Raw genomic sequence first — 27777 nt, 5'->3', positions numbered from 1 at the left:
CTCTTGGACACCTCTACCTAGTCTGTCCCTTAGGTATCTCATTTTCAGCCATTTTCAAACCTCAGTTCCTCATCTTCCTCGCCAGTTTCCTGCTTGTCCTCCTTGTCCGCCTCAGCTGATGGTGACAGCGGCCATCTAGTCACCCAGGCCAGAAATCCTATAGCTGGCTACCCCCAACTCCTCCATCTCCCCTCATGTTCAATCACTGAGCCCTGCAAGGTCGGCCTTTGGGGAGTTCTGGCCAGCCTGTAGCCCTGCTTTAGAGCAGCCATCTAGCCTGGATACTTCAACAGCCTTCTTGCTGCTCCCCCTCTTCTTTCCAGTCCATTCTCTCACTGCTGCCTACAGTATCTTTATAAAGTGAGCATCTGGTCATGTTTCTTTCTTGCTCGAAATCTTTATTTTATTATTATTTAAATGAGAACTTTTTTTTTAAGATTTTATTTATTTACTCACGAGAGACAGAGAGAGGCAGAGACACAGGCAGACACAAGCAGGCTCCCTGTGGGAAGCCTCATGCAGGATTCGATCTCAGGACCCCGGGATCACGCTGTGAGCCGAAGGTAGATGCCCAACCACTGAGCCACTCAGGTGTCCCCTTGTTCAAAATCTTTAAAGACTCCTACAATCTAACAAGTAAACCCACACTCCTTTGCCTGGGGTCATAACTAGCCCCTGCTCACCTTACCCACTCACCTCTACTGTTCTGCTCTTCCTTCCCTTTTGCAGTCGAGCGGTACTGAGCAGCTAGAGCTCCCTGGACAGGCCAGGATGCCTTGTGCCCCTATGCTTCTGCACAGTGGGTGTCTGCTGCCAGCCCTTCTCCATTCTGCCCTCCTCCAATAAGGAGGTTCATCTAGAACCTCCTTATTTATCCTTGGAAGGTATGCTGAATTACTGTTGAATTAAGTTACTCAACAGAGCATTTCCCTTGACTTTGTGGGCTCTGGGAATGGTTGGAGTAGGTAATACAAGGTCTTGGTCCATAAGAAGCCTATAAGCATAAATCTGGCTAAGTAATCTTGGATGGTAGCTTTGGTCAATGGAACAAAGGGCATAAACTTCAGAAATGGCAGTAGGCTGGTGGGGGCTAGAGGAAGGAATTATGACTCCCAAAAGGTAAGCCAGTGGAAGGACAGCAGCAGGGGAAGCGGGGGCGGGTGTGTGTGGGGGGAGGGCTTACATATAGAGGCGGTAACAAGTTTAAGGTGGTACTTGTGTTTCTCAGTCAAAGCTCCCTTCACTCTTTCTGGGCCAAGGAGGCCACGAGAAGCTCCTTTGCAGAGATGTCAGAAGCTGCAGTGCCCATACTCTTTGAGCTAAGCCCTCCATTCCTGTGAAGGCTTCCCTGCAGACCTATCTCTCTCTTCTGGCTATAGCTGCGTGGTAGTTATTACTGAAGCTGCAGGCTCTGAATTGGACTGCCTGGGCTCCAAGCCTGGACTGTCTCTTCCCAGCTGCATGCCCATAGGCCACTCACTTCTCTCATTTTACTTCAGTTTCCATCTCTTACACAGAGGCAATAATAATAACCATCCTCACAGGCTGGGAGGATTCGATGAATTTATATGAGTGAATGTTTTAGAACAGTGCTTGGCACATAAAGTCAAAAATATCAACTATTATCATGTCTCCTTTCCACCCATCTACTAGGCAGGGAGCTCCCAGAGAGCAGGACTGGGTCTGGTCTATAGCTGTATACTTGAATTCCAACAAGAGATTGGAACAAGATGGAAAGTCTCAGAGCACTGGTATCGGTAACTGAATCTATGACCTTTTGAGGCCCCACCTTCATTCCTCAGTGGCTAGTCTGGGAACAGGGAACAGCTAGGGGGCTAGGAAGACAGCAATAAAACTGGGGCAGGAAAAAAAAAAAAAAAAAAAAAAAAAAAAAACTGGGGCAGGGACAAGGATGCTGGGCCAGGTGGGGAAGGGGATGGGTAGTTGTGGGGATATTGGATCTGAGTCTTCCTGGCTTGGTACCTGGTGTGCTACTTGGTCCAGGAGGAGTCCCTTCTTACTAAACCTCATTGAGCACACTTGCAACATGGGAAGCAAAAACCCTTCCTATTGTCACAGGGCTGGATGGGGCTAAGTGGAAAGGTAGGCTGGACTCCATCTGGACATGTCTTGGCTAGAATAGCTCCTGTGTGGGAGCAGAAGAGAAGGCTTGTATCCAGTTCTGCAGGGCCCCTGAGGAAGTCAACCCCTCCTATGATCCTAAGTCTCTGTCCTCTGCTTGAAGTAAGGAGTATACAGAGAGGGAGAACTGGGGCTCTGGAATCAAATGTATCTGTGGCCCAAATGGGGTTCCTCTGCACAGTAGCTCCATGCCATGGGCAAGACATTTACAACCTCTCTGAACCTCAGTTTCTTCTGTAAAAAATGAAGACAGTTTCTATTCTGCCTATCTATTGTGATGGTTAGCAATGACAACTTTGGAACAAGCCTAGTACCCAGAATGTGCTGATAAAGAAGGGAGTTCTTCTCATTTAGAGCTCACCCCATCAGAAGGAGGCTGTCTAGTTTGTGACAAGCCTAGAGCTCCTTGGAAGAGAAGGGCTCCATGAGCCAGAAAGGTTCTTGAAGCTTATCTTGGATCCAGTCTCCTTGTTTGTCAAGGCGCTGATGCACAGAGATGGAACAGAGTGGGAACTAAAAATTCAAGTCTGTCCTGGCACCTCTGCTCCATGTCTCTCTAGAAGGTAGCCCGGGCAACTACGAAATTCCAATTCTTGGGTAGTGCTGGTCTGCCCTCGAGGGCCCACCCTGGGCCCTGGTCCAGAAAGGGGACAAAACCACATCTGCTAAGTGACTGAACATACACATGTGGAAATAGCAAGCGGAGGAGGGATCAGACAAGGCCTCTGGGCCCTTGATTCTTATTGTTCACAGCGCCCCAATACCTCCAGGTATCCCCTACTCCATCCCAGTCCAAAGTGACTTTCACCTCATCAAACAGCTGCAGCATGATGGTGAGCACATCTGGATGGGCCTTGTCCACCTCGTCAAAGAGCACCACAGCGTTGGGGCACTGCTTCAGCTTCTTGGTCAGCTGGCCACCCTCTTCATGGCCAATATAGCCTGGTGGGGACCCAATAAACTTGGCCACCTGGAAGAAGGAAGGGAACATATTGGGAAGGCCTTTCTATACTTTTTAGCTTTTCATATGGGCATGCACAGGAAAATGGCTTCATTCATTAAGACTGCCTGTATCCACAAGGATAGTCGGACTTTCTTTGGGGTGATAGGAATGCTGCCATGGGAGAGCCTAGAGATCTTCTCTCTGTTTATTTCTTAGAGCAAGTCCTATGTAAAATAGACCAGTGATCCTCTTGCACACGTATGCCCCCAAAGGACAAATCCTAAGGCTGCTGGAATTATCGCAGGTCTAAATGACAAGGAACAAAAAAATATCCAGGCAGAGTCATGTTGATTGAGAGGCCCTCCAAATCACACTTCACCAGGGACTCTCACTTACCTCATGCCGCTCCTGGAACTCAGACATGTCCAGCCTGATGAAGCCCTGTGTGGAAACAAGAAGGAGTCTATTTGGGAGACAGGAAGGTAGAGGGAAGGGTTAAGGAAGAGGGCATCTCAAATATCCCCTAGGCTTTCAGACCACTCCAACACAAAATCCTCTATCCCATTCTCGTGTATTTTTTGGCTTCTTGCTTCCTTTTCTGTCTATTCATCTCCAACGTGACTCCCTCATTCCCTACCTTAATAAACCCAAGTCATGTCCCTGCTCTTCTAAGTCTGGCTCAGCAGGTCTCTTTCTTTCAGACTTCTACTAGTCTGACCTAGAAGTGATCTTTTGGGAACTGCTCTTTGGAGTAAGGTTCAACCATGATTAGCCCCAGGGGAAGGGTATGCGTGCGTACATGTAGTATGGTGTTTGTGAGTTAGCATAGGCAGAGTGCCTACTCTTTTTCATGATGAACTTAGGGATTTATATTCACAGGTTCCCTGTCCCTCCACCCAGACCAGGGTTCCCCCAGGCTCCTCTCCCACTAGCACATGCTTCCACCTCAGAAAGTACACTCAATGAATACCCTTCTTCTGAGAGCTGAGGATGACAGGCTGCCAAGACCCTAGAGGGAGGTAGCTATCTATGTCTGAAATCCAGGCTATGTTCTAGATCGCTGCTGGTCAGAAATGTAGTTTTTCTGTGTTCTGTCACTCTATCCCTGAGGTACAGGGCAGTAAAAGAGCTCTGGCAGGGGCCTGGCTTCCAGTCCCAGTTTGGTCACAGTCTGTGTGGCACCAAGCAAGATGCCTCCCCTTTTGGAGCTGCAGTTTCTTCCTATGTAACACAGGCCCTTGTTTCCTCTCCCAGCCTCATGAGGAGCCTGAGGACAGCACCTAATCCAAGAGGTAGATAAAGGCTTGGAAAAGTATTAAGGCCATGTGGAGGTGATTACTGCTATGAGAGAACATGGGAACATCAGCCAGCAAGCATTTTCAGAGGGCCCTAGGCAGCTCAGCCAAGACAAACAAAAGCTTGGAAGAACAAGAGGATGGACATGAGGAAGCTAGGAGTTCTTCCCAGGGGGAGCAATGCACTAGAAGCCACAAGATGGGTACCTAATGAAAATAGCTGACAGGCCCTGGATGCTTACTAAGTGCCTGGCAATGTTCTAAACAAGCTATACAGAGCTCAGAACATGTATAAGTCTGTGAGTTAAGTATTATTATCATTCCTGCCTTCCAGGTAAGAAAACTGAATCACAGACTAAAGTAACTTGCCCAAGGTCACTCAGGTTTGAGAATTTAGCTCCAGGTCTGTCCTCTTAGCCACTAAAACTCTACTGCCTCATACTTCCTGCTCTGTCAATCAGTTCTTGGCAGTCTTCATCTGTAAGTTCTGCACTTTGTGTACAGATGTCAACTGTTCCAGGATACCAGAAGTATAGACTAATGCTCACTTATGTCAAGTGATGTGGGTTCTCATCCTAGATCTTTGCTGATCTGTTGAGTAACTCAACAAAATTTCACAGCTTTTCTTGGCTGGAACACTTTTGGTTTCACATAATCTTAGCTTAGAGTTATCTAGAAAAGAGGCAACAATTATAATAATATACAACATGTACTGATTACTTACTATGTGCTAACGGTATGTAGCAGTTTACATTATCTCATTTAATCTTCATAATAATCAAATGAAATAGGCACCATAATTGAACCCATTTTACAGTTGAGAAAACTGATGTGAACAGATATCCCAGCTAACTCCAGAGTAGTTTAGAGCTGGAGTTTGAACCCAGGTATGTGGACTCAGACTCTTGCTTCTGATCCCTTTGTCATAGTACCACTATAACTGCCATATTCAGGGCTCTACCACCCTACCTCAGGATAAGATCACAGAGTACCATTAAGGTACTTTTTCAAGAATTATTAACCTTAATAATGGAAGTTAACAAAACCGCTCAATTTGGGAGAAAGAGTAGAGGCTAATGAGAGAAAAAAATAAGCCAAAGATCTGATAAAGAAATTATACAAATGTGCTAATGAGACCTTGTGAGGTAACCAGGTCCAGAGGTCTATCAGTGGCTTTTTACAAATAAGGAAACTAAGGATCACAGAGCCAGAACTTAAATTCAAGCCACCGACTTCCTGGCCAGTGTACATTTCATTTAGCCAGCCATACTCTACTGTTCCTGTGACATAACACTTCCTATACATCATTTCTTGGGTCCTGCTGGCATCAAGTACGGTGCAGGACTCAGGTTTTTGAAGGCAGGTCTCACACTTGCCTGTTACAAGGCCAGAAAATGTCTTGCTAAACACAGACTCTGCCCACAGGGCTTGTACAGCAGGGGTTATATAGAGGTACCACCTAGGGTTTAAAAATTAAACACACAGATGGTTGTACTGCGCTTCTCATGCCTCTCATCTCCCTATTTGACATGGGAACCAATTGACGAGTTTACAATCTAGCCTTCTACTGCAGCTAGGGATAATAGTATTGAGAAGACAGTTGAGACTGGATTCTGATTTCATCTCTTCTCCTCACAAGTGACCCTGGATGGGCCCCTACGTGTTATAGGGTCTCAGTCTTCTCATCTGAAAAGTGGATCTAATTTAGCATCTGTGCAATCTTTCTCATGGGATCAAACAAGACAGTCAATGAGGTGGTACCATGGAAAGTACACGGTGATAAATAAACATGAGATCAGGGCTCAGGCACTTACTTAAGGGTGCTAGAGCCTGAGGTCACTGTGACTCATAGTGTCTCACTGCATGCTCACAACATTAGACACAGGACTGAACAGCTTCACTTTGAGGCAAGAGAGCTGGAACCTGGAGGGGTCAAGTAACCCGCCTAAGGCCAGTAGGAAGTAGAACTAGAGCCTGTGCTGAGGAATGGCTGGCTCCAGGGTCTTGCCCACCCAGCCCCCTGCTCCTGAAGGGTGATGGTGTATTGCAGGATACCATCATCATGCTTTCAGGGGCCCCTGCACTGGTGTTAGTCTGCCCCTCGTTCAGATGCGCTCACTAAAAATGATGTGCATCATCAGTCTCTAAGCAAGCCCCGTCTCCTTTCTACACCAGCAAGTCAGCCAATGCTTTCTATCTTCCACTGTGCATGAAGACATATTAAGACAGCTTGGATAAGGAGATTATAATTTGTAATTAAATATTAACCTTTCTGACAGTATTAAAATTAAACCACTCAGAATTCTTCATCCCTAATCAGGTGGTTCCTGCCCGTAACTGTATCTTCCCTAATAGTCTTGCTAGTTTATGGCTCTTTCCAGAGTGCTAATTGTTTCAATCGCTGCCAACCTGATGAATTGTCTTAAAAATGCTATTTCAGTTGCAGCATATTAGCATGCCATGTGCTGCTTCTTGCCTACTGCCTGTCAAGTGGGTCTGCTCTGGGTTTGGTTGAGGCAGAGCATAGCTATTGGCAGAGCCAGGGAAGCTTAGGAGCTTTTAGCCAGTTATTAGGGAGAAGGGCGCCAGGGATGTGGCCCAGGAGGATACAACCTGAGTGACCTACCTTGTTTCTACGGCTGTCAGGCCCTCAAGGAGGAGGCAAAGGGACAGTGAGGCCAGAAGCAGGATGGAAGGTGGCTAGGACTCAGCCGCTGGGGCAGTTTTGGCTACCAGAGGCTTGAGTAATTCCTCACTGTCTCAGCTAGGGAGGCTTTCCATAGAAATTAGGCAAGAGCATCTGGGGTCAGAAGCAACTTCAGATGTTGGGCAGGAGTACCTCAGCCTCCACAGGGGAAGGCTAGTGGAAAGAACATTTGGCTTTAGCAGAAATGTTTCTGCAATCTTCAAGGATGGCTCTGACACTTCTCTCTGTATGACAACATTTCTAGTTAGCATAGAAAGTCAAACTAAGTAGGCCTTGAAAGCCCAAGTCTGAATAAATATGGGTTAGGGACAGGCTTCTCGTCTCTCTTGTGGTTGAATTCCAAAGGCTCCGAGTCATGGGGAAAAGGGGACTGTGACCACCCCACAGCTTAGGGCATAAGATATCAGGCATAAAAGCTCATATACAATGGAGAGAAGCAATACGGCACCTTTTCATTCCATTTGTTTTCTCCTACAGGCCCCAAGACTCTTTAGCATGGCCTTGATGTACTAGATAGTACTAGTATGTTTCTAAAGCTGTTTCCCTTTCTAGCCTGAGTTCCTCAAAGTACATGCCTGAAAATGCATGGATGAATCTCATGGGGTTCTTCCAAATGCCCCAGAAGTCAGGCAGGGCAAGGATTATTTTTCCTGTTTCATAGATGAATAAAAGGAGGTGCAGATAAAAGGAGGTGGGATAATTTGCCCAAATTCCTGGAACAACTGGTGGCCAGTCTGGGGCCAGACTGAGGCCTGCTTTCTGGGCCAGGGTCCATCTTTTTAATTCACTATTATCTGATTCAGGAGCCTAGAATTTTGGGGTATAGCAGTAGTGGTGAGGTCTCCATGGCCTGCACACCAGGCCTAGATCCCAACCCTTACCTTTTTGGCATCTTTGTGCATATATTTGGCTGTCTGCTTTGCCAGCTCTGTCTTTCCTAATAAGAAGGAAGGGAGAGGTAGTGGGTTAGGACAAATGACTGTCTTCTGGAATGAAAGAATATTAGAAATGCATGGACATCTGAAATAACGTATTTTATAGATGGGAACACTGAGGCTCAGGGAGGGTCGGTGACTCTCCCAGTCACTGGGAGGGAGAATCAAAGGTGGAGCTGGAACCAAAATCCAAGTCTGGATTGCATCTTGATTTTTCTGTGGATGGAGATTGAGACTTTTTCTCTATAGCAGCATTTTAAAAGCGGGAGGTGGACTCTTATAATCCAGAGCCAATTTGTCCTTTGAAGCCCAGTGCAAACTTGCCTCTCACAGGAGTACCCTGACTTCTTGGTTACTGCACTGCATTTCTTTAGACACCTGTGGTCTTGCCAACCAAACAAAGGCTGAGGGAATAAAGAACACCTTTTCTTGGCCTCATAGCCTTTCTTTGTAACATAAAGAAAGAATGACAATACCAATGTGGCGGCTTTGAAGGGCCATTTGGTATGATGGCCAAACTGTTGGAAGTCACTGTCTAACATAGGAAATCAAGTTCTACAGTATCATGGTGAGGTGACAGTAACCTACATCTGGGGGAGTGCTAGGCCCATGAAGATGCTAACAGGGAAAAATGAGACAACAAATGCATGAAACTCCCCATCAGGGCAATGGTGGGAGGTGGTGGTGCAAGTTTGGGGGTGAGGGTGGAGAGTGAGGGGATGAGAATGCCTCAGATAATCCAGCCCAACAGGCTAGAAAAACACCCAACCCATTTGACTGAAACCAATTTTGCTAAGCATCCCCACTGTGTTGGCCATTAAAGGGCTTACTTTAGCTTCCTAGAAGGTTATGTCCCAAGCTATACTAAATAAAGTTGGTATGCTGGGAAGCAGAGGTGGTTCAACTGTTCCCAAAGGGTAGCCTCTGGGGATGCAGAGTGGCCAGATCAGGGCTATCAGACCCCAAAGGGGCTTGGTCACCCAGGTGAGTTAGGCGCTGAATCACAGCTTCCAGAGGGAGGGGGATAATTCTAGCTATTTCTAATGTGACAGACAATCCTCTTGCTGGCTCTTTAATTTGGAAGCAGTTGTTTTCAGAGCTTTCAGAGTTGTACAGAAGTAGGATGTGTGACCCTGACCCATAGCAGCTAAGGCTCCCCCAGCTCTCCTTCCCCACTTGCCAATATGCTCCCAGTTACCTATTCCAGATGATCCCAAAAAGAGGAAGACCAGAGGGTGTTCTTCATCGTACCAGCCATTCTCCTTCCTCCGGATCGCTAGGGCCAAACACACAAGATGGGGTGGGGGTGGGGGGGGACAGGGAGGGAGGCAGATAAATCAATGACACAAAAGGCAGGATAATTATCACTAAGTATACAATATGTTTTACTGCTCTGCGCCCACTCAAAGTCCTCACTACCATTAGTGCTGCCTAATCTGATTAGCTGGCAAGGCCCCTAGAGACACCTAATCAGGTTAGCATGGATTTGGAAAGCTGCCCAGAGCAGATTTCGGATAAAGTTTTCCAGGATGAGCACTCAGCGTTGCCAGGGAAACTGAAAGGCGGGTGGATGGTGAATGGAGGTGAAGGGGGTAGGGGGGTGGTGAAGGAGAATTCGAGAGGAACTTTAGCTCTCAGATGGCTGGTTATCCATCTACTCACCACTGGTGGGAGACTAAGCCTGCTTCCTATGCAAATGGAAGATACAGAAGCCCGTGGCAGGCCCTGAGGGATCTGGGGTGTGAGCTCTGGACTCTTTCCCATTTGGGGAAACCAAGATCTAGTTCACTGTCTGGAAGTGTAGCCAAATGTACTTTCTGGAATCCAGTCAATGGTAGTGTGGAGCTCAGGGCACAGATGGATGAACCACTTGGTTATCACTGCCACTAACCATGGCCTCTAGTGGGGGAAGAGTGGTGGGGGAGTGGGATAGATACGTACTAGGTTCCCTGAGAGTTCAGCACTGCTAGCATGAGACCTGACCTCTCCTTTTCAGGAGGAAGTATATAATCAAGGGCTGTAACCATTCAAGGTGAGGAAATTATTATTATTGTTATTATTGTTGTTGTTATTTTTAAGGATTTTATTTATTTATTCATGAGAGACACACAGAGAGAGGCAGAGACATAGGCAGAGGGAGAAGCAGGTTACCTGCAGGGAACCTGATGCGGGACTCAATCCCAGGATCCTGGGGTCACAACCTGAGCCAAAGGTAGATGCTCAACCACTGAGCCACCCTGGCACCCTTCAAGGTGAGGAAATTAAATGCCTAACTACAGAGTGGGAGAATCAGGCTCAGAAGCATCACTCAAGTAGAAGAGCAGGGGGTGAAATGAGGCAGAACTATTATATGAAGAATCATTTATTGAACATGCTATCTGCTGGGCACAACTGGAAAAACTGTCAACATTTTTGATTACTCAAGACCCACACAAACAACCTGAGAGGAAAAGTATTATCTTGAATTCTATTATATTGAACAGGAAACTGAGGCAAGAGATAAAGAGACTTGCCTAAGTCTCTATGTCATACAACTAGCAGATCACTAGTTGACTGGTAGAGATGATAGAGTCTCTTCTCTCTCTAAACATTCCTTTTTTCGCTCACATATGGCTGCTTTAAAAAGTGAAGTATTAATTTGTGTTGCATCAATGAGAACATGGCAATCAGAAGCAGGAAGGGGACAGAGTACTGTGCAATGTCAGGATTGCTCTACAGCTAGAACTGCATGTATGGTCTGGTTCTCAGAGTGTCGGGGGAGATTAACAAAGGGATATATGTCAGAAGACAAGACCAGGAAAACAAGTCAACTGAGAAAGAACTGATGGTCTTAGAGAAGTGTCTGCCAGTTCTGGGGTACAAAGATCCTAAATGCTATACTGTATGGTACAATCTGTATGGCTGGGTTTCAGAGAAGTAGCTCTGGAGGTCAGGGGAGGCTTTCTGGAAGAAGTGGGATTGATGAAGGATCATGGAGGCCAGGAAGATCTGGAGAGGCAAGGGTAGCCAGCATGACACAGGTGGAGAGACAGGAAATGAATAGGAGTAGTTGTGGGTGGGGTCAGATTAGGTTTCAAATACCTGCTTTAGGACTTCAGGTCCGTGCTGCGACCTTTCTCACCTCAATCTTGAATGCTGTTACCTAAAGATCCTAGTTTTGGCCTCAGTGGGAACAGATGGAAGTGTAACCTCTTGGGAGACACCTCCTGAGAATCCTGAGAGGGGCCTGAGAAAACACTCAAATCCAGCTTCTTCCTTGGGAAAGGTCCCAGATCATCTCTAAACTAGCTGAACCAGCCCTATGGAAGGCTTAGCTCTCAGAGGAACCCACTGGCCTCCCAGGTACCTGAAAGCTGGGGATGATGATGGGTAGTCCAAGCCTGGCTGAGACGGACTGAGAGAAACAGTGCCCTGAGAGAAACAAGAACCTGTGGGTGGGGTTTTGGGGGAGGCAGAGATATCAATGGCAAAGGCTAGACTTCTGTGGACACTAGGTGTGGATGTGTGTTGGGGCAGGGGTGAGAGAAGGGTCATCTGAAAGGAGTCACATTCTTCCAAAAGGTGAGTGAACTGAGAATGTAGGTTGGAAAGAAGCTGAGCATAAAGTGGGCTCAGGCTTCACAGGGTATTTAGGGGAGGCAGAAGTACCCAAGCATCACTCAGACAGGTGGCCTGGGGAAAGTTGGGTTCCTCAGGTTTCAGATACCTGAGGTTCTGATCCTGATTTCTCTTTCAGGAAAGCTTCCCAGGTATTGAGAGCTACACATTGCTGGGCTATGCAGTTCAAAAACACCATGGAGAAGGTGGAATTGGATTATGCCCGGGGCCATCTTTCCCCCTTCTTTTCTAATAATGCACCTGGGAAAGAGCTCTTTATAATGCCAGGCAGACTCCACCGCACAGCTGTCCCCGGCCAATTCTGCCAGACCCGGGGCATGAGTCTGGGGTGGGTTTGGTCTGGCCCCTGTGAAACAGGCGAAATGCCAACTATTAAACAATTACAACTCTGGATATTTCTAATAATATCTGAAGAGAAAAACGACCAAGCAGATGGGGTCCGACAGAATGAGAAATGGAAGCAGCTAGGCCAGACTGAGGGAGGTGGGCCCCGGGCTGTGTGGCTGGCAGGGTGGCTGATGGCCACGGCTGGGGGCCTTGAGGGTTTCTGCCAGGCTCCAGCACAGAACCCGTGGGCCACTGGACACGGGGCCAGAGGTGCTAATGTTCTCACTGTGGATCATCAAATGCAGCAACTTACCCTGTTCGCACCTTTCAATCTATCAAAAACCTCGTAACTTCACTTGAGCCTCATTATGAATCTACAAAGCAGGCAGGGCAGGGAATCTGGGTCCCCTTTTTAAAAAAAGTTTACTTTTTAGTAATCTCTACACCCAACGTGGGGCTCAAACTCACAACCCTATCAAGAGTCATACGCTCTTCCAACCAAGCAAGACAGGCGCCCCTTGATTCCCCTTCTTATAGATGAGGAGATACGTGCAGAGAAGTTAGGTAACCTGCTCAAAGTTACACAGGTAAATAAATGAAGGCCCTGGGCTTTACCCCCAGAGTTTGGGCTAACTCTTAAGCTTGAACTTGTGCTTCAGGAGTTTAAAGAAAGGAGTAGGCTCTTGCTGGCCACAGCATCTCCCATACCCTAGTCTCACCCAGAAAACAGTCTTTTGGTAGCATTTTAATCTGGCTCATTCAACTTTGATACACGGCCTCAGGAGCCCCTGTCCTCTGTCTCCTGACCACTGCTCTCTAGGCTTGGGATGGTATCAGGGTGCCCTGAGCAGGCATCTCAGCACCTTCCCTGGCTGGTCCCATCTCTGCAAGTTCCAAAAGGCTTGGCTGCCTCTCCACAGGCTTGGCTAGCACCAGTGCCTCCTTGCTGTGTTCTTCCCTTAGCAGAATGGCTTCTCCTGGCTATGCCCACCACTACTGGGCCATCTTAAAACTCACATGCAGCAACCTTTTTGATTAACTCCACCACTCCACCTCTGTGCCATTAACTCCTTATAGCCTATATTCTACAGAATATTCTATATTTTCTGGTACACTTCCATCTACACGGTGGTAGGGTAGACAGCGTAGGAGTTATGGCATCTAGTTTGGAGTCCTGGCTCTGCCACTTTCTAGATGACTGGCTTTGAATAAAACACTTATTCCTGTAAAACCTTGGTTTCTTCAGCTATAAAATGGGAATGGTCAGACACATGCTAAGCCAGCCCACACGTAGATGAAATGAGTCCAGCGTTATAAAGGCACTTTGTATTGAGTGGAATAATCAGAAAAGTATAAATCACAATAGTCACAGTAGTAGTGGCAGCAGTAGTGGTGTCCTACAGATACCTCTTGCATCCTTGTGCTAGTCTTGGGCAATAGATATTATCTCTATTTTACAGAAGAGGAGACTGGGGCTCAATTAGGGGCAGTGCAAGAGGTTTCATCCACTTGTGCCCTTGTGTCCTGGAGGAGGGTGTGCTCTATGCTATGTCATCTGTGGGAGCAGATGCTAGCAGCTCCATTTCCTGAGGGGACCTTGGGACTAGCCCAGAGTTAGTATAATGCTTGCTGACTCAATGAATTAATTGTTGGTCTTTCTGGAATCCAAGGAGGAAAACACAGATACTTCAATTTCCATCTTACAGAGAAGAAGAGTGAGGCCTGGACCTAAGTCTCTTTATGCTCCCAGTGATCACTACTACTCTTGGGTGAAGAAGGTTTCCTCTTTCCTCTTCATCCCTCTCCAGGAACCTTCTCCATCTGTGCAGCACACAAGCTCTAGGCCAAGTGCTGGGCACCTACAAAGATGCCTAAAGTGAGGTCTGTGCTGTTTAGGTGTGCACTGCTCTGCAAACTGGCTTCCAAATGGGATGGGAGCACTGGGAGGAGTGTGGGAAGAGCCATCATGCCAACTGACATCTGCACCAGGAAGCTGAGGGGGCATGGCCAGGCAGTACGAATGTGATGGGAGATTCCAGAGAGACCCATCATTTGCAAAACCAAAGGGAGAGGAGATAGCTGCTGCCTCCTCCCACCCCAGGCCTTCTTCCAGCTCTAGGTTCTGGGGCCATCTGGGTGGGCTGACTCCTCCTTCCTGGATTATTTTTAGCCTAATCTGAAACAGCCCTTCAGAGGAACTCTTGTGGTTCAGTCACCTGAACATCTCTTAGCAATCTCCTGTCTACTGCTTGTAGGTTTGAGGGGCACAGCGAGTGCTCAAGAAGTGCTTGCTAGTGGAGTGGGTATTGACTGGAGCCTCAGGGTTGGAGGATGAGTTGAGAACAGTTCTCAGTCTCTAAGAATCGGTGTTTATGAAGGCAAAGCATTGCTACTGAGTGGTTAATATATAAAAAATGCAAAGAATAGTTTTCGCTGAACATCACTCACTCTGGGTGTGTGTGTGTTGGGATAGGAATCACTGGAAGAGCACCACCCTTCCTGGAAGCGGTTGGGATGAGAATCTATGTTAAGGAGAGGCTGAATGTCAAGATGGGCTGCAGGCTTCATTCACTTGAGTTTAGCAATCTTTTACACACCTGTGTGCCCAACCCTGGGGAAAAGCTGAACAAGAGGTATTTTGACCTTTGGAGAGAGACGTTCAAAGAGATGCCCTGCGGTATGTGGAGTGACAACAGGTGTCCACAGGAAGCCCCAAGAATGGGCCCTCGTGGAGGGCTAAAAAAGGCTTTCTGGAGAAGGCCTGGGTCTTGAGTGTCTCACTTAAGTGTCTCAGCAGGCTAGGGCAAGGGCAGGGTGGTCTGGACAATAAGAACATCTGAAGTGGTATGGGGTGGAGGTGGGACTGCAAGCAGTTTTCTAAAGTAATCACCTCATATCATGACTCAGGGATGGCCTGGATGTATTTCTCAGCTTAGGAACAGGACTCTAAGGCAGAGAGTAGGGGAGGGGTGTGGAGGTGGCCCACAAAGGTGCAGGGCTTGGGCAATTACATTTTTGGACTGTCAAAAAGGGAAGTAAAGCACGAGACAGCCCACTGTGTGTCACGTGGCTGATGCTGAGATTCTGAATTTGAGCCAGACCTCAGCACAGATCAGTTGCGATGGCAGAGCTTTCCTGAGGGAATTCATGGGCATCAGAGTCAAGTGGAAGCAGGTGCAATGGCTTGGTGATAGGCATCTGGTTAGAGAGCTGCAGGGAAGCTTCTAGGTGTGCAGGCTAAACCCACAGCAGGACTGGGGAATGGCCTGTTCACTTGAGGGGTCAGAGGTCAGATACTATGAGTGTTACTATTTCAATATACTCCTGTTTCTAATATGCTTGTGAGCTACTAGAGGGCAAGCTTATAGCTATTCTTTTTTCCTCAAAGCACAGAGATGGCCAAGGGGCCCAGCCAAATTAATTCAACAAACTGCATTACTGAGCTACTTCAAGCAGAGTACTGTGCCAGGAACTGGAAAAACTAAAATGATTCAGTCACGGTCTCTGCTCTCAGAAGTCTACAGTCTGTTGCTCCTGAACTGAGTTAGGCTAAGTAAAAACAGCCAGAGCTGCGGGAGATGGGCAGGGCTAGGGTGGGGTCAGGAAAGGGCCAGAAGGAAAGGAATTCCAAGCAGAGAGGGCAGCAGGGCAGCATCAACAAGTGCAAGCAGATCAACACAGCGTGTCCAGGGAAGCAGAAGCGAGCGGTAGCCAGATGTATGTGCAGGGGCGGGAGGGGGGGCAGGGGGGGGCAGCAGTGAGCCGTGTATACTGGGCTACAGCAGCAAGAGCCACTCAAGGATTTTAAACAGGGGAGTTCTTACATTTTACAGAGCTCACTCCAGCTGGGGAGGAGAAGTGATGCCAGGGGAAGGAAAGGAGACAGGGAGACCAAGAAGGAGGCCACTCAAGATTCAAATGGCAGATCCTGAGGTTCTGAGCAAGGGCAGTGGTATTAGGAAAGGAGCGTAAGGCTAAGTTTGAGACCCATTTAAGAGGCAGAATGCTAGAACCTGGTATGTGATGGGCGGTAAGGGGTGAGGGAGAGGGAGGAGCCCAGGAATTATCTAAGTTTTTATTTAGGAGACTAGTGAATGGTGGTGCCTTTACTGAGATAGGAGAACAGGAGGTGGGCAAGTTGGGAGGAAGAGGATGGAGTCTAGCCCTGAATGTACTGAATAGACTGCTGGTTGCTTTTCTGAGGAGAATGGTGGGACATAGAGGCTCTGAGCTCCCAGGAGGTCTGCCCATCGGGCTAGGCATTCTCCCCCCTCCCATGACCAAGAGTAGCTCTGGATTCTGGAAGGAGAGTCTCACTTTCAATGCCAAGGCTCCGGCTTATGTAGGCTGGCTTTGCTTTGGCTCTGGTGACCCTAGAAGACCAGAGAGGCCATGGGGGCCTAAGCTAAGGGGTTGGTACTTTATCTCCTCCATTTGTAAGGCGGTAACTGTGCGCCAGCCTTGCTAGAAGCCCTGCAGCTGGGGATCACACTGATAAATTCACTGTATTACTTTGCACAAATCAATATCCCAGCACTTACCAGGGGTTGATGTGACCGAAATTGGTTTCAGCCAATTCGTGTGGGTAATAAATGGCCATTTATCAAATCAATTCATTCTGCGGCACTTCTCTGGCTGCCCATCCTCATGGTACCCCTGGGGTGCCAGGCTCCACCCAGCCAGTCCCTAGCATATATCTGATGCTAGCCTAGAGGATCCAGAGAGACCCAGCCTATCCCTCTGGATCCACTTCTCTCTCCTGTACCTCCTTCAGTCTGGAGACCTTGAAGCACTGGCTGCTGCTTGCCTACCACAAATTCTGACCCAGAGAGTACCTCATGCTCCACCTGGGTTGGTAGGTGAACATTATCAGATCATTATCAATGTGATCACTGGCCACAGGCTTCTTAGCTAGCAGGGGATATAGTTACCACACAAATGGAGGAGATACACCAACCCCACAGCTCAGGCCCTAATACCTGTCTTTCCTAAGGTCCCTAGAGACACAGCAGGGTCAGGTCAACCTACATAACACACGAAAAGGCGTAGGGATAAGGCAGGGTTTGGGTAAAAGAATGGCGCTTTGGGTAGAGGAAGGCTCTCAGGGAAGACCTTCTGACAGCTCCTCAGAGGTGGGCAGCTGAATCATTTACACCTGCTCTGGGCTAACAACAAGGAGAGGCGAAATGGGTGGTACTTTAGAGGCTGGTGTAGGATCAGAGGAAGAGGCTAGACTGGGGCTAGTCCTGGTTTGAAGGCAGTAACTATGGGCCTGATCTAAAGAACATGCCCAGCCCTGGATGGTAAACATCCTGAGCATGTGCTATATAGTGAGATAGTCATGGATTTGGCACCTCAGTTCACAGGTGAGGAAACTGATGCTCAAAGAGGCCGAGTGAGTATGAATCATACAGTTGATAAGTGGGACACACACTATCTGACCATGTTGGTCTAATTCTCTCCATCCCAACATCCTCCTCCCCATTCCCTTCAACTTTTGGGAGTTTCAGATCTAATGGGCTTGAGAAGTCAGGGAGAGGTAGGAGGTCAAAGAGGAGCAGCCTGGGAAAGGGCCATGTAAGAAGCAGAGGGAAAACACTAGGATGGCAGCTGCAGTGCTGGTCCACGTGAACAGACACTCCAGCAGAAGATGCTTTCTTAGCTCTCCACCAGGTAATAACATCTCTCCCATAGGCAACTCCTTTCTTCAACCCTCAGGAGCTCCCAGGGTCTCTTCTCCCTCCAATTCAGCCCTTGGCACACGGTTCTTGTGTGTGCTTGCAGGCAGCCTTCTGACCTCTAGCCAGAAGAGCAGCTCTGGCCTGCGGGCTCCTTTTAACTGCTGCTGAGGTCAGGCCCCTGATGGGGGGCTCATGACCACTGCCCGAGTCCCACTGGTGTGTGAGAATGATGGAGATCAGGCTGGGCTCATTGTGCTGCAGGGGTGGCTGCCTTCTCTACTCTAATTGGTATCCTAGGGTTGAAGTGCCACTCCAGAATGTCCCAGAGAGGCACTGTATTGTGATACAGCCCGATGTCTCCTTTTATCGGTGAGCCTCTACCACGTGCTGTCTTTGGTTGGACTGGAACACATCTGGTGGGACCAGATGCTTGCAGAGAAAGGGTAAGCAACATGAATGGGACTGAGACACTGTAGGACAGAGGTTTTCAAACTTGAGCTAAGCAGCACAATCACCCGCAGAGTGTTAAAACAGACTGCTGGGTCCTACCCCAGAGTTTCCAATTCCATAGGTTTGGGGTGAGGCCTGAGATCTGCAAATCTAACAAGGCCCCAGAGAATGTTGATGCTGCTGGTCCAGAGACCATGCTTTGAGAACCATTGCCTTGGGGGATATTTGTTTAAGTTGGGCCCAGGTTACTCTGCTCCTGCCTCATCTGTCTGCAGTCACCTTCAGAGAATCATGCGCCTGAGTCAGAGAACAGAGGTGAAGTCATTATCCTGAGCAGAACCCTAGTTTTCTATTACCTCTAGTGGGGTCTGCATGGGCAGGAGGGCAATTAGAGTAGGGGTTACACCAGACAGCAGTCTGGCTCCCAGTATGCGACATTAGAGCTTCTAGGGTCAAGAGGAAGGCACTTAAGACTTGTTCAGGATGTTTGTCAGCTAGCTACTGACAAACTATACTGAAGAGTGAGAGTTCCAGGCTGGGAGACAAAAGATAGAAGTTGTAGTTCTGGCTGAGCTGCTACACTACAAGTGATGGACAAGCTCCTGTTCTTCTCTGGGTCTCAGCCTGCCTACCTGAAAAGTGGGGGATGGGGACAGTGGACCGGATGAAAGTCAGAGTTAAAAAAAAAAAAAAAGAAAAAGAAAGTCAGAGTTAGAGCACAGGAAAGCAGCCTTGAGCAATGATTATAAATGCTTTGGGGATCCCTGGGTGGCGCAGCGGTTTAGCGCCTGTCTTTGGCCCAGGGCGCGATCCTGGAGACCCGGGATCGAATCTCACATCGGGCTCCCGGTGCATGGAGCCTGCTTCTCCCTCTGCCTGAGTCTCTGCCTCTCTCTCTCTCTCTCTCTGTGTGACTATCATAAATAAATAAAAATTAAAAATAAATAAATAAATAAATAAATGCTTTGTATCTCAGCTTCCTCATCTGTAAAATGGGAATTTGGGGCACTTGGGTGGCTCAGCCAGTTAAGCGTCTGACTTCAACACACATCACGATCTTGGGGTCCTGGGATCGAGCTCCGTATTGGGCTCTCTGCTCAGTGGGGAGTCTGTTTCTCCCTCTCCCTCTGCCCTCCACTCATTCTCTCTCTCTCTCTCACACTCTCTCAAATAAACAAATAAATATCTTCAAAAAATAATAAAATGGAGATTTAATGGTACCAACCTCATGGGGTTGCTGTAAGGATTAAATGACAACATACATGGAGAGCTTATCACAATGCTCAGCACACAGAAAGTACCCACTGAATGTTAAGTTATAATCTTATGAGCCACCTCTCATGGTACAGTGACAGCAAGGCGTACTCTTCACTACAGCAGACCATGAGCCACCCCACCCATTTTTGGTCGCTGCGTCCTGATACTCACCAGCACCCACTGTGGCGATGGCACTCTCCTGGCCAATGATGTGCTCTTTCAGCCGCTGCTCCAGGGGAAAGCGGCGCCGCTCCTCAGCCTCACGCTTCCGCTGCTTCTCTTGATACTGTGAGGAGAAAGGGAAGGTGGCTCAGGATGGTTTCATTCTACACTAAAACCTGGGGGCAAAAAACACAGGTCTGGGTCTCCAGGAGTCCTGCTGCACACTCTGGCTCTGGGCCACTGAAGGCTAGCCCAGTCCTTCCCATTGTTCCCTTGCTCTAGTCCTCACTCCATGCTCAGGAGTCCTGGCTCACTCTGCTAGTAAAATAAAGTATTGCTAGTAGATTAACACTTGGCTCTGGAGTCTGATAGAAGACCTGCATTTGAATCCCAGCTTTATCACTTATAAGATGTGCTTATCATCTGGAGTAATTTACTTACTCTCAGTTTTCTCACCTGGAAACTGGGGATTAAATATGATGACATACATAATGAGCTGGCATGTAGTGTAAGTGCTTAACAAATATGGGTTCTTTCCTTTCTACTTATCTTCTTGCAAATCTTCTTGGTTTTCACTCTTTTTTTAGTGTAAGTTCTATGCACAATGGGGCTCAAACTCACAACCCTGAGATCAAGAGTTACACACTCCACTGACTAAGCCAGCCAGGTGCCCTGAAAACCTTTTTAGTTTTTATACCAGAGCTATGAACATGCTCCTTCAATGATACAGCATTTCAACTAAACACAGCTATTCAGCAACTGCTGTGTGCTTGGCCCTGTGCACACCATGACAGAAATGGCACGGTGGGGAGAAGGAGGAGGACTGAAGCCCAAGACTGGAACCCAGATGCTGCTGAGTGCCCATGTGTGTCTGGCCCTGGGCTTGTTGGTTCACTTCAGAAAGGGCAGAGGGAAGGAGGCCGGAGCATGACCACACTGTGAAGAACAGAGGAGAGCCAGGCCTGTCCTCAGGGAACTCTAAGTTGGACAAGGAGGGGACGGAGGGCTCATACACAAATACTTCTCAGGGCGTCTGGGTGGCTCAGTCTGTTAAGCATCTGACTCTTCAGCTCAGGTCTTGATCTCAGGGTCATGAGTTCAAGCCCTGCTTAAAAACAAAAACCAGGTGTGCCTGGGTGGCTCAGTCAGTTGAGGTCTGCCTTGGGCTCAGGTAATGATTCCAGGGTCCTGGGATCAAGCCCCACATTGGGCTCTCTGCTCAGCAGGGAGTCTGCTTCCCCCTCTACCTGCCGCTTCCCATGCTTGTGCTCTCTCTCACATGCTCACCAGCTTTCTCTCTCAAATAAATAAATAAAATCTAAAACAAACAAACAAACAAACCAAATTTGTTGCATGTTTGTGAATCTATCCTCTAAATCGATTATGAGCTGCCTGAGGGCAGGCACTGTCCTTTACTCAATGCACAAGTCCTGGCACAATGAAGGCAGCTGGTCAATATTTACCAAGTAAATTTGGTAATAGATAAGAGGAGAGAATTAACAGCTGAACTGGGTGGCACAGGAATCCAGAGAGGGGAAGGAGACACAAAGAAGTTGGAGTCCTGGGCTCGGCAGGAGCTGTGGGACTATCTAGTGGCCATCAAGGGAAGGTGAGTATACAGGTCTGATGATAAAGTGCTCACGGAGCCAGGTGGATGGGGGAAGGAAGCAGGCCTTGGAGTGGGACAAAAGACCTGGATCTTCAGGAGCCTCTTTTCTCCTAAGACCTTGTAACACTGATAGCTCTCTAGAAAGAGAGCTGCCCAGGTAAGGCCCTGTCACAAAAGTTGTGGCTGCAGATTGCTCTTGCAGGCAGAGTGGATGAAAAATACCTGCTGCTTGGGCAGTGTTTTCCTGTTACAGTAGTGACCTTGACAGAAGTTAAAAAAAATAAATAGCAAACAATCCAATTTTGGCTGTTGCTATCAGTCTGTAACTGAAAGCTCCCATCAGTCCTGGGTTTCATATGGAGCAATAATTCGGCACCAATCCCAGTGGAGCGACGCTTGCCGGTTGGAATCCAGAGTGTCACTATGCAGCTCCCTCAGGCGCCACATACATCACCTGGCTCTGACGACTCCACCATATATCTGCCTCCTCCTTCTCCCTGCCCACCCAGCCCCTCTCAGCACTTGGGTCCACTGGGCAGGAAAGGCTCTGATGGGGCGACACAAGCATACTGCCTGGTTCTGCACTGGCTTGAGGCCTGGCCGGCTTGGAGTCAGGCAGGCCACAAAAGCAGCCTGAAGCAATGGAAGCTGGCTGCCGAGGGTTTGCTGGGTCTGCTTCCTCACTTCCCCTCAGTGAGGGTGTCTCAGAGTATTCCTGCCTCTGGGCCTTTGCTCATACTGCTCTCTCACCACAAAAGTCTCCTCTACTCCCATCTACCTCTAAGTGCCCTGGTGATCTCAACTTAAATACTACATTGTCTAAAGAGCCTGTTGTAAGGTTTCATGCCTGCCCCTGGTACCTCCAGAGCACTTAACTGCCTGTCTATCTCTCCTTACTCAACTGTGAGGTCCTCAGTGACAAAGATCATGTCTTATTCATCTCAACAGTTCTATCACATAGCACAGGGCCTGGCTCACAGAAGGAGTCAATGCATGCTGCCAATTGAGGAGGTTAACTACTGGTTGTGGAACAGCTGCTGAGTGCCAGGCACTATACAGAGGCACTGTACTTTGTATAGTGTCCCCATCTGAAGCTTGGTTCCTCTTTTGGCTCATAGTGGGGCAAGCTGTGTGGCAGAAATAAGCAGCTTTTGCTCCGGGAAGATCTGAATTCAAACCTCACCCTGTCTACTCACTAGCGAGCTGACCTTGGGGAAGTTAATTCACCTCCCTGAATTTTTGTTTCCTCATTTCTAACACAGAAACAGTAATTCCCATCACCTTGCAGGCCTTGGTGGGATAGATGAGATAACATACACAAAGAATGTGGTAGTCTCTGGCAGGTTAGGTGAGATAACATACACAAAGAATGTGGTAGAGTCTCTGGCACATAGGCAATGTACAGGTAGCAGTGGTGTTGTGAGGGATGCAAGTGGAGAGCACAGCAGCTGCCCCCTGACAGGCCTCTGATAAATGTTACTTCTCTTCTCCTTCACTGCATTTTTTTTTTTTTTTTTTTTTTTTTTTATTTATTCATGATAGGCATGCAGTGAGAGAGAGAGAGAGGCAGAGACACAGGCAGAGGGAGAAGCAGGCTCCATGCACCGGGAGCCCGACGTGGGATTCGATCCCGGGTCTCCAGGATCACGCCCTGGGCCAAAGGCAGGCGCCAAACCGCTGCGCCACCCAGGGATCCCTCCTTCACTGCATTTTGATAACTATCTAACCCAGTGCTTTTTGGGCAGATGGGGTGGGGACACTGGAACCCTTTTAGCTAATTTAATCTGTATGAGCTCCACAGATGAAGAGTTGCTCTGGCTCAAGCAGAATCTAGGAGCCTAGTCCACTTAGATGCCCCCACTGCCCCAGAAATGGCTCCTGAGGCTCCTTCCTTAGGAAACCTAGGTTCACAGGGTATCATCTCAATACCAGCTGGGTTCCTGGGATACCTCCACTGTACAAGGCAGCTCATCTCTGCCTGTCAGTTTCCCTTACATGGTAGAGAATTCTGCTTCTAGGTGCTTTCCATGCATTGATCTGTGGGGCCTCATAGAACATATCTTTTTCCTCTGTCACAGGCAAACATGACTTTTCTTGCCACTCTGTTGGTTTGGGTATAAACACTGTGGTCTCCCTAAGTGTTCTCTAGGGAAACATTTTTATCTCCTATAACTCTTCTTCAGTGTCGTGATTTTAGGTGGTTTTAGTATTCCTGTTATTTTCTTGGATGGGCAGGGGAAGGATCCTTGACTTCTATGGGAGTGAGTATGGGGGAAAGGTTATACTGGGATCTGGCTGGTTTCTTTTCTTTTCTTTTTTTTTATATTAAAGATTTAGTTACTTATTTTGGCAGGGGAGAGCACATGAGCAGAGGGAGAGGGAAAGTAGACTCCCCACTGAGCATGGAACCTTATGCGGCCCCATCCCACAACCTCAAGGTAATGACCTGAGCTGAAATCAAGAGTTGGATGCCCAACCAAATGAGCCACCCAGGCACCCCTGGCTGGTTTCTTCAGAGCTTTCTAGATGGTCCTGAGAAATATTCAACCCATGGCCTAAATCTGGGTACATCCTGGTTCTCCCCCAGCCTGGAGCCCTAAATATCTATTCAGAACAACTTCTGAGAAGTTCTGAAAACTTCAGACTTTTTGATAAAAATGTATAGGATGCTAGGATTAAACCAGGTTAAAGGTTATTGCTTTATGCTCTTTCCTACTGCTTAGCACAGTTTGTATTTTTTTAAAAAGTGTCGAATGAATGAATGGCTTCTGAAGGTATTAGCTAGGAACCCAGGCTTGTGAAACACTAGTGGAAGAACCTAGGAAAGGAAAATAGTTGGTCTGTTTATATTCTACCTCAGGGAGGAGAGAAAGAGGGGAAAAGGCACTTGGTAAGGGCTCCATAAATGTAGGCTACTAGTATTCCTGGCTTTTTGAGGAGATGAGGAGGAAGCCTTATAGGGGCTAAGGTTGAAGCCCTACTTCGACAGGGTTCCACTAGAGGAGAATATGGGGCAGGTGGCCTGGCCTGCAGAAGCAGAGGGCACCGGGCTGAGAGGCACTAGGAAGAAGCCACACAGGAGAGCAGGAGTGGGGCAGTGATCATCTTAATAAAAGCCATATGCAATTAGCTTCAGAAGCCCTCACCTGGAGCCAGCAGCAACCAGCTCCCCATGCTGCATCTTGGCTGGATAATCGTGGCCACTGGTATCCATCATTCTTGATTTAATATGGCACCCCTCCTGGCTGTGAGTGCATTTACAGGAAAGGGCTGGGAGGCTGGGGTGAAACCTAGCTGGACTCGCTCAGAAGTGGGCGGTTGGGATGCATGGTTCTTTTGGGGAGGGTTACAAAGAGAAGGGGTATGTCAGGCACCCCTATTATTGGGTATCCTTCAGGAAACAAGTATGATAATGAACCTGGCAGTGTGTTCACCAAAAGGGCAGCTGAGGCAAGGGTGGGAGTGGTGAATAGGCAAAATGAGACCGTGGGCAAGAATATGATAGGTATGGAGGAGGGAAGAGAAAAAAAGGTCAAGTTACAATTTGCTTCTCATGGAGGTCAGGGCCATAAAGCTTACTAGATGCTCTCAGATATACTCAGATATGCCCCATCCTCCTAAATGTGACCTCAACTCGCATCACAGCATTTCTGCCATGCTCTGAAGCTAGAATGGCAGAAAGGACTAGGTAGGAAAGTCACCAAAGGGACTAGGGGGCAACAGATAGGATTAATGTTAGGGGATGATGGTAATGGTTGCCCAGGAGGTCCAATAAAGCTGGGGGAGAGAGGCACTCAAAGGACTTGAAAATTTCCTGAACTAACTCATAAAGTATACATCCTAGGAGAGGAAGTTAGGGAACAGTATGTGTCAGTTCTATTATACTTGGTGTCCATTAATTATGTCAGCATCCTGGACTCCATTCTCCTCTCTTCCAGTCCATCCACCTTGCAGCCAGAATGATGTTTTAATATGTAAATCAGGTCATGTCACTCTGCAAATAGCTAGGCTGATCCAAAGACTGGTAAGAGAAGATTAAGAGGGGCAAGGACTGGCTCAAGTGAGAAGATGAGTTGTGTTCTCTGCATCATATCAGAAGGCATAGGATGCTGATTATCCTGTAACTGGTGATGTTCACTTTGATCACTTGGTTAAGGTGTTCTGTACCAGGTTTCTCCATTACAATTTTCCCCTTGGTAATTAATAAGTATCTTGTGGGATGAAGATCTGAGCCTATTTAAATAATCCTGTTACTCCTCAAACTCCTACTCACTAGTTTTAGCATCGATTGCTAAGTCTCACCTGATTGGGGACCAGCTGCTGTAATCCTCATGGCCCTAAGAAGTTCAGAATATCTCCTCCTCCACTGTACAGAGATGAAGTAAATTAAAACAAGATTCCCCTGGTAGCAAGTAATAGAGACAGAATGCTAACCCTTGCAGTCTGGCTCCAGAGCTTGCACTTGCCACCCTGGAGGTAAGAAAAAGATCTGTTCTCTGCCTCAGGGAGTTCAAAGTCTGTTTAGGGAGATGAGATTTAAAACACAAATCTCCTATTCCTACACGGGGGCTATTAGCATAGGGCTACTTAATGATTTTACTGAAAATAAACACCAGAAGTTGTTCTTGCCAGAAATGCATAACCTGAATGTGATCATAAGGAAACATTAGACAAGCCCAAATTGAGGGACATTTTATAAAATAATCTGTTTGTATTCATTAAATGTCAAGATCATGAAAGACAAGGAAAAACTGAGGAACCATTCTAGTCTAAAGGAGACTACTAAAGAGACATGAAACTAAATCCAACTTGGGATCCAGAATTCTCTTTTCTTGTAAAGATAATTATTGGGACAACTGGTGAAATGTGAGTAACATCTATAGAGTAGTTAATATCAATATTAATACTCTGCTTTTGAGGACTGTACTGAGGTAAGAAAAAGTCCTTGTTTTTTTTAGAAAACACAACTATTTAGGGGTAGGTAAAGGGGCATCATGTGTGTTATTCTTAAATAGTTCAGAAAAAATTGTGTATCTCTCTATATACAATATTTACATACATCGTAAAGCAAATGTGATAAAATCTTAACAAAAGGTAATGTGGGTGAAGGGTTTACAGAATTCTTTGCACTATTTTTGAAATTACATAAAAATTAAAATAAATCAGGATAATCCTTACCTTTGGGGGATGAGTAGTGACTGGAAGTATAAAATGGGTTTCTGAGTGTAATGGTCTGTTTCTTGATCAGATGTGTTTAGTTTGTGAAGATACAGTGAGCTATATACTTACGATATGTGTACCTTATGAAGTGCATTTCAATAAATTTTTATAAAGTTAAAAACAAAAGAGAAAGCAAAAGTTTGTCCCCATAAAGCTCTGTGTCTGGCCCACAGTAAACCTGCAGTGAAGGTCAGATGGTACTGTCCTCCATATAGGGTGTAGGGCCAAGCACAGGGCTAGGCATGCAACATGTTGGCACTTGAAATGAGACGCAGCAGGGAGAAGGCTGGGCAAGATGGGGAAGGAGTATCACTTTGTTCTAAGACAGGAGTAAGAGAAGCCTCTTACCCTCCTGTGTACCTCACTCCTGCTCTCCTAGAGGGCTTTCCTCGGCTCTGATGGGAGCACCCAGGCTTGCAGCCCAGAATGCAGGCCCAGGGGAGCATTGCATCCCCAGCTACCCCTGAAGCAAATGAAAAAATATAGATATAGGAAATGTGCTTGTGATTCTGTCACTGGGATATGCAAATAAAATATATATGATAGGCCTATCTGCCTAATATTCCTGCCAATTCATTCTCTGGGTGTGATTAAAATGAGCAATAAATTCCTCGTGAGTCTCGGTGGAATGAGGCTCCGGCAGTAGAGATGCAGGCTGGCACCAGCACGTCCCCCTCAGCGGAATATTCATCATGGAATAGCTCCCCATATTTTTGTTTTATCTGCCATCATGTGCACAGAGATATATTTCTACCTCTCTCCTTCATCTCTTAGTTAAAACATGAAATGGTCTAAGCTTTAAGTATTAAACTCTCCATGTATTGAAATCCTTCAAATTGAGATCACAAGCTACTTTCTCTATGAAGCCTGCCCTGCTCACTCTGTCTGAAGGTGATCCATGCTTTCTTGGAGCCCCACAAACTCTCTGCAGACCCCTCCTAATGTACAAATCAGTTTGTGGCTATCAGAGCTAAGAGTGCCTGCTTCTCTCCCATCCTCCTCTTCTATATGGCCAACTCAGAGGACAGGGGCTGGGCTTCACCTACCTCTGAATCTTTCCAAGGACCTAGAGACCCTTCTGCACAGAGAATACTGAGAAACTGAGCAAACTGGCAGTAAGGAGAAAATCATTTAGGCTAGTTAAGGTGACAGAGATTTTTAGACAAGTAACAAGTTTTAAAAGGCAGGATGAAATTAAGAATTAGGGGACGTCTAGGTGGCTCAGTGGTTGAGCGTCTGCCTTCAGCTCAGGGCGTGATCCTGGAGTCCTGGGATCGAGTCCCACATTGGGCTCCATGCATGGAGCCTGCTTCTCCTCTCTCTGCCTGTGTCTCTGCCTTTCTCTCTGTGTCTCTTGTGAATAAACAAAATCGTTTTTAAAAAAAGAAATTAAAAATTAGGCTTATGGATGACTTGAAAATGGGAAAACAA

General features: G+C 47.3%; 1 protein-coding gene across 4 annotated transcripts in view; it reads right to left on the bottom strand.

Annotated features, from left to right (window-relative positions):
* CLPB (caseinolytic mitochondrial matrix peptidase chaperone subunit B) overlaps positions 1-27777 on the bottom strand; it is a 144656-nt gene that overhangs the window by 6901 nt on the left and 109978 nt on the right. For all 4 annotated transcript variants that reach the window (XM_038568761.1, XM_038568759.1, XM_038568757.1 and 1 more), the window contains 5 exons: positions 19527-19641; positions 9221-9298; positions 7969-8024; positions 3482-3526; positions 2951-3112 (listed from right to left, as the gene is read on the bottom strand). In XM_038568761.1, coding sequence (XP_038424689.1) covers positions 2951-3112; positions 3482-3526; positions 7969-8024; positions 9221-9298; positions 19527-19641 — 456 coding nt within the window. The remainder of the gene's footprint in view (positions 1-2950; positions 3113-3481; positions 3527-7968; positions 8025-9220; positions 9299-19526; positions 19642-27777) is intronic.

The sequence above is a fragment of the Canis lupus genome, chromosome 21, assembly GCF_011100685.1.
Source record: "Canis lupus familiaris isolate Mischka breed German Shepherd chromosome 21, alternate assembly UU_Cfam_GSD_1.0, whole genome shotgun sequence".
NCBI classification, from domain to species: Eukaryota; Metazoa; Chordata; class Mammalia; order Carnivora; family Canidae; genus Canis; species Canis lupus.
The sequence above is the reverse complement of the archived record's forward strand: the minus strand, read 5'-3'. Positions and strand labels throughout refer to the sequence as shown.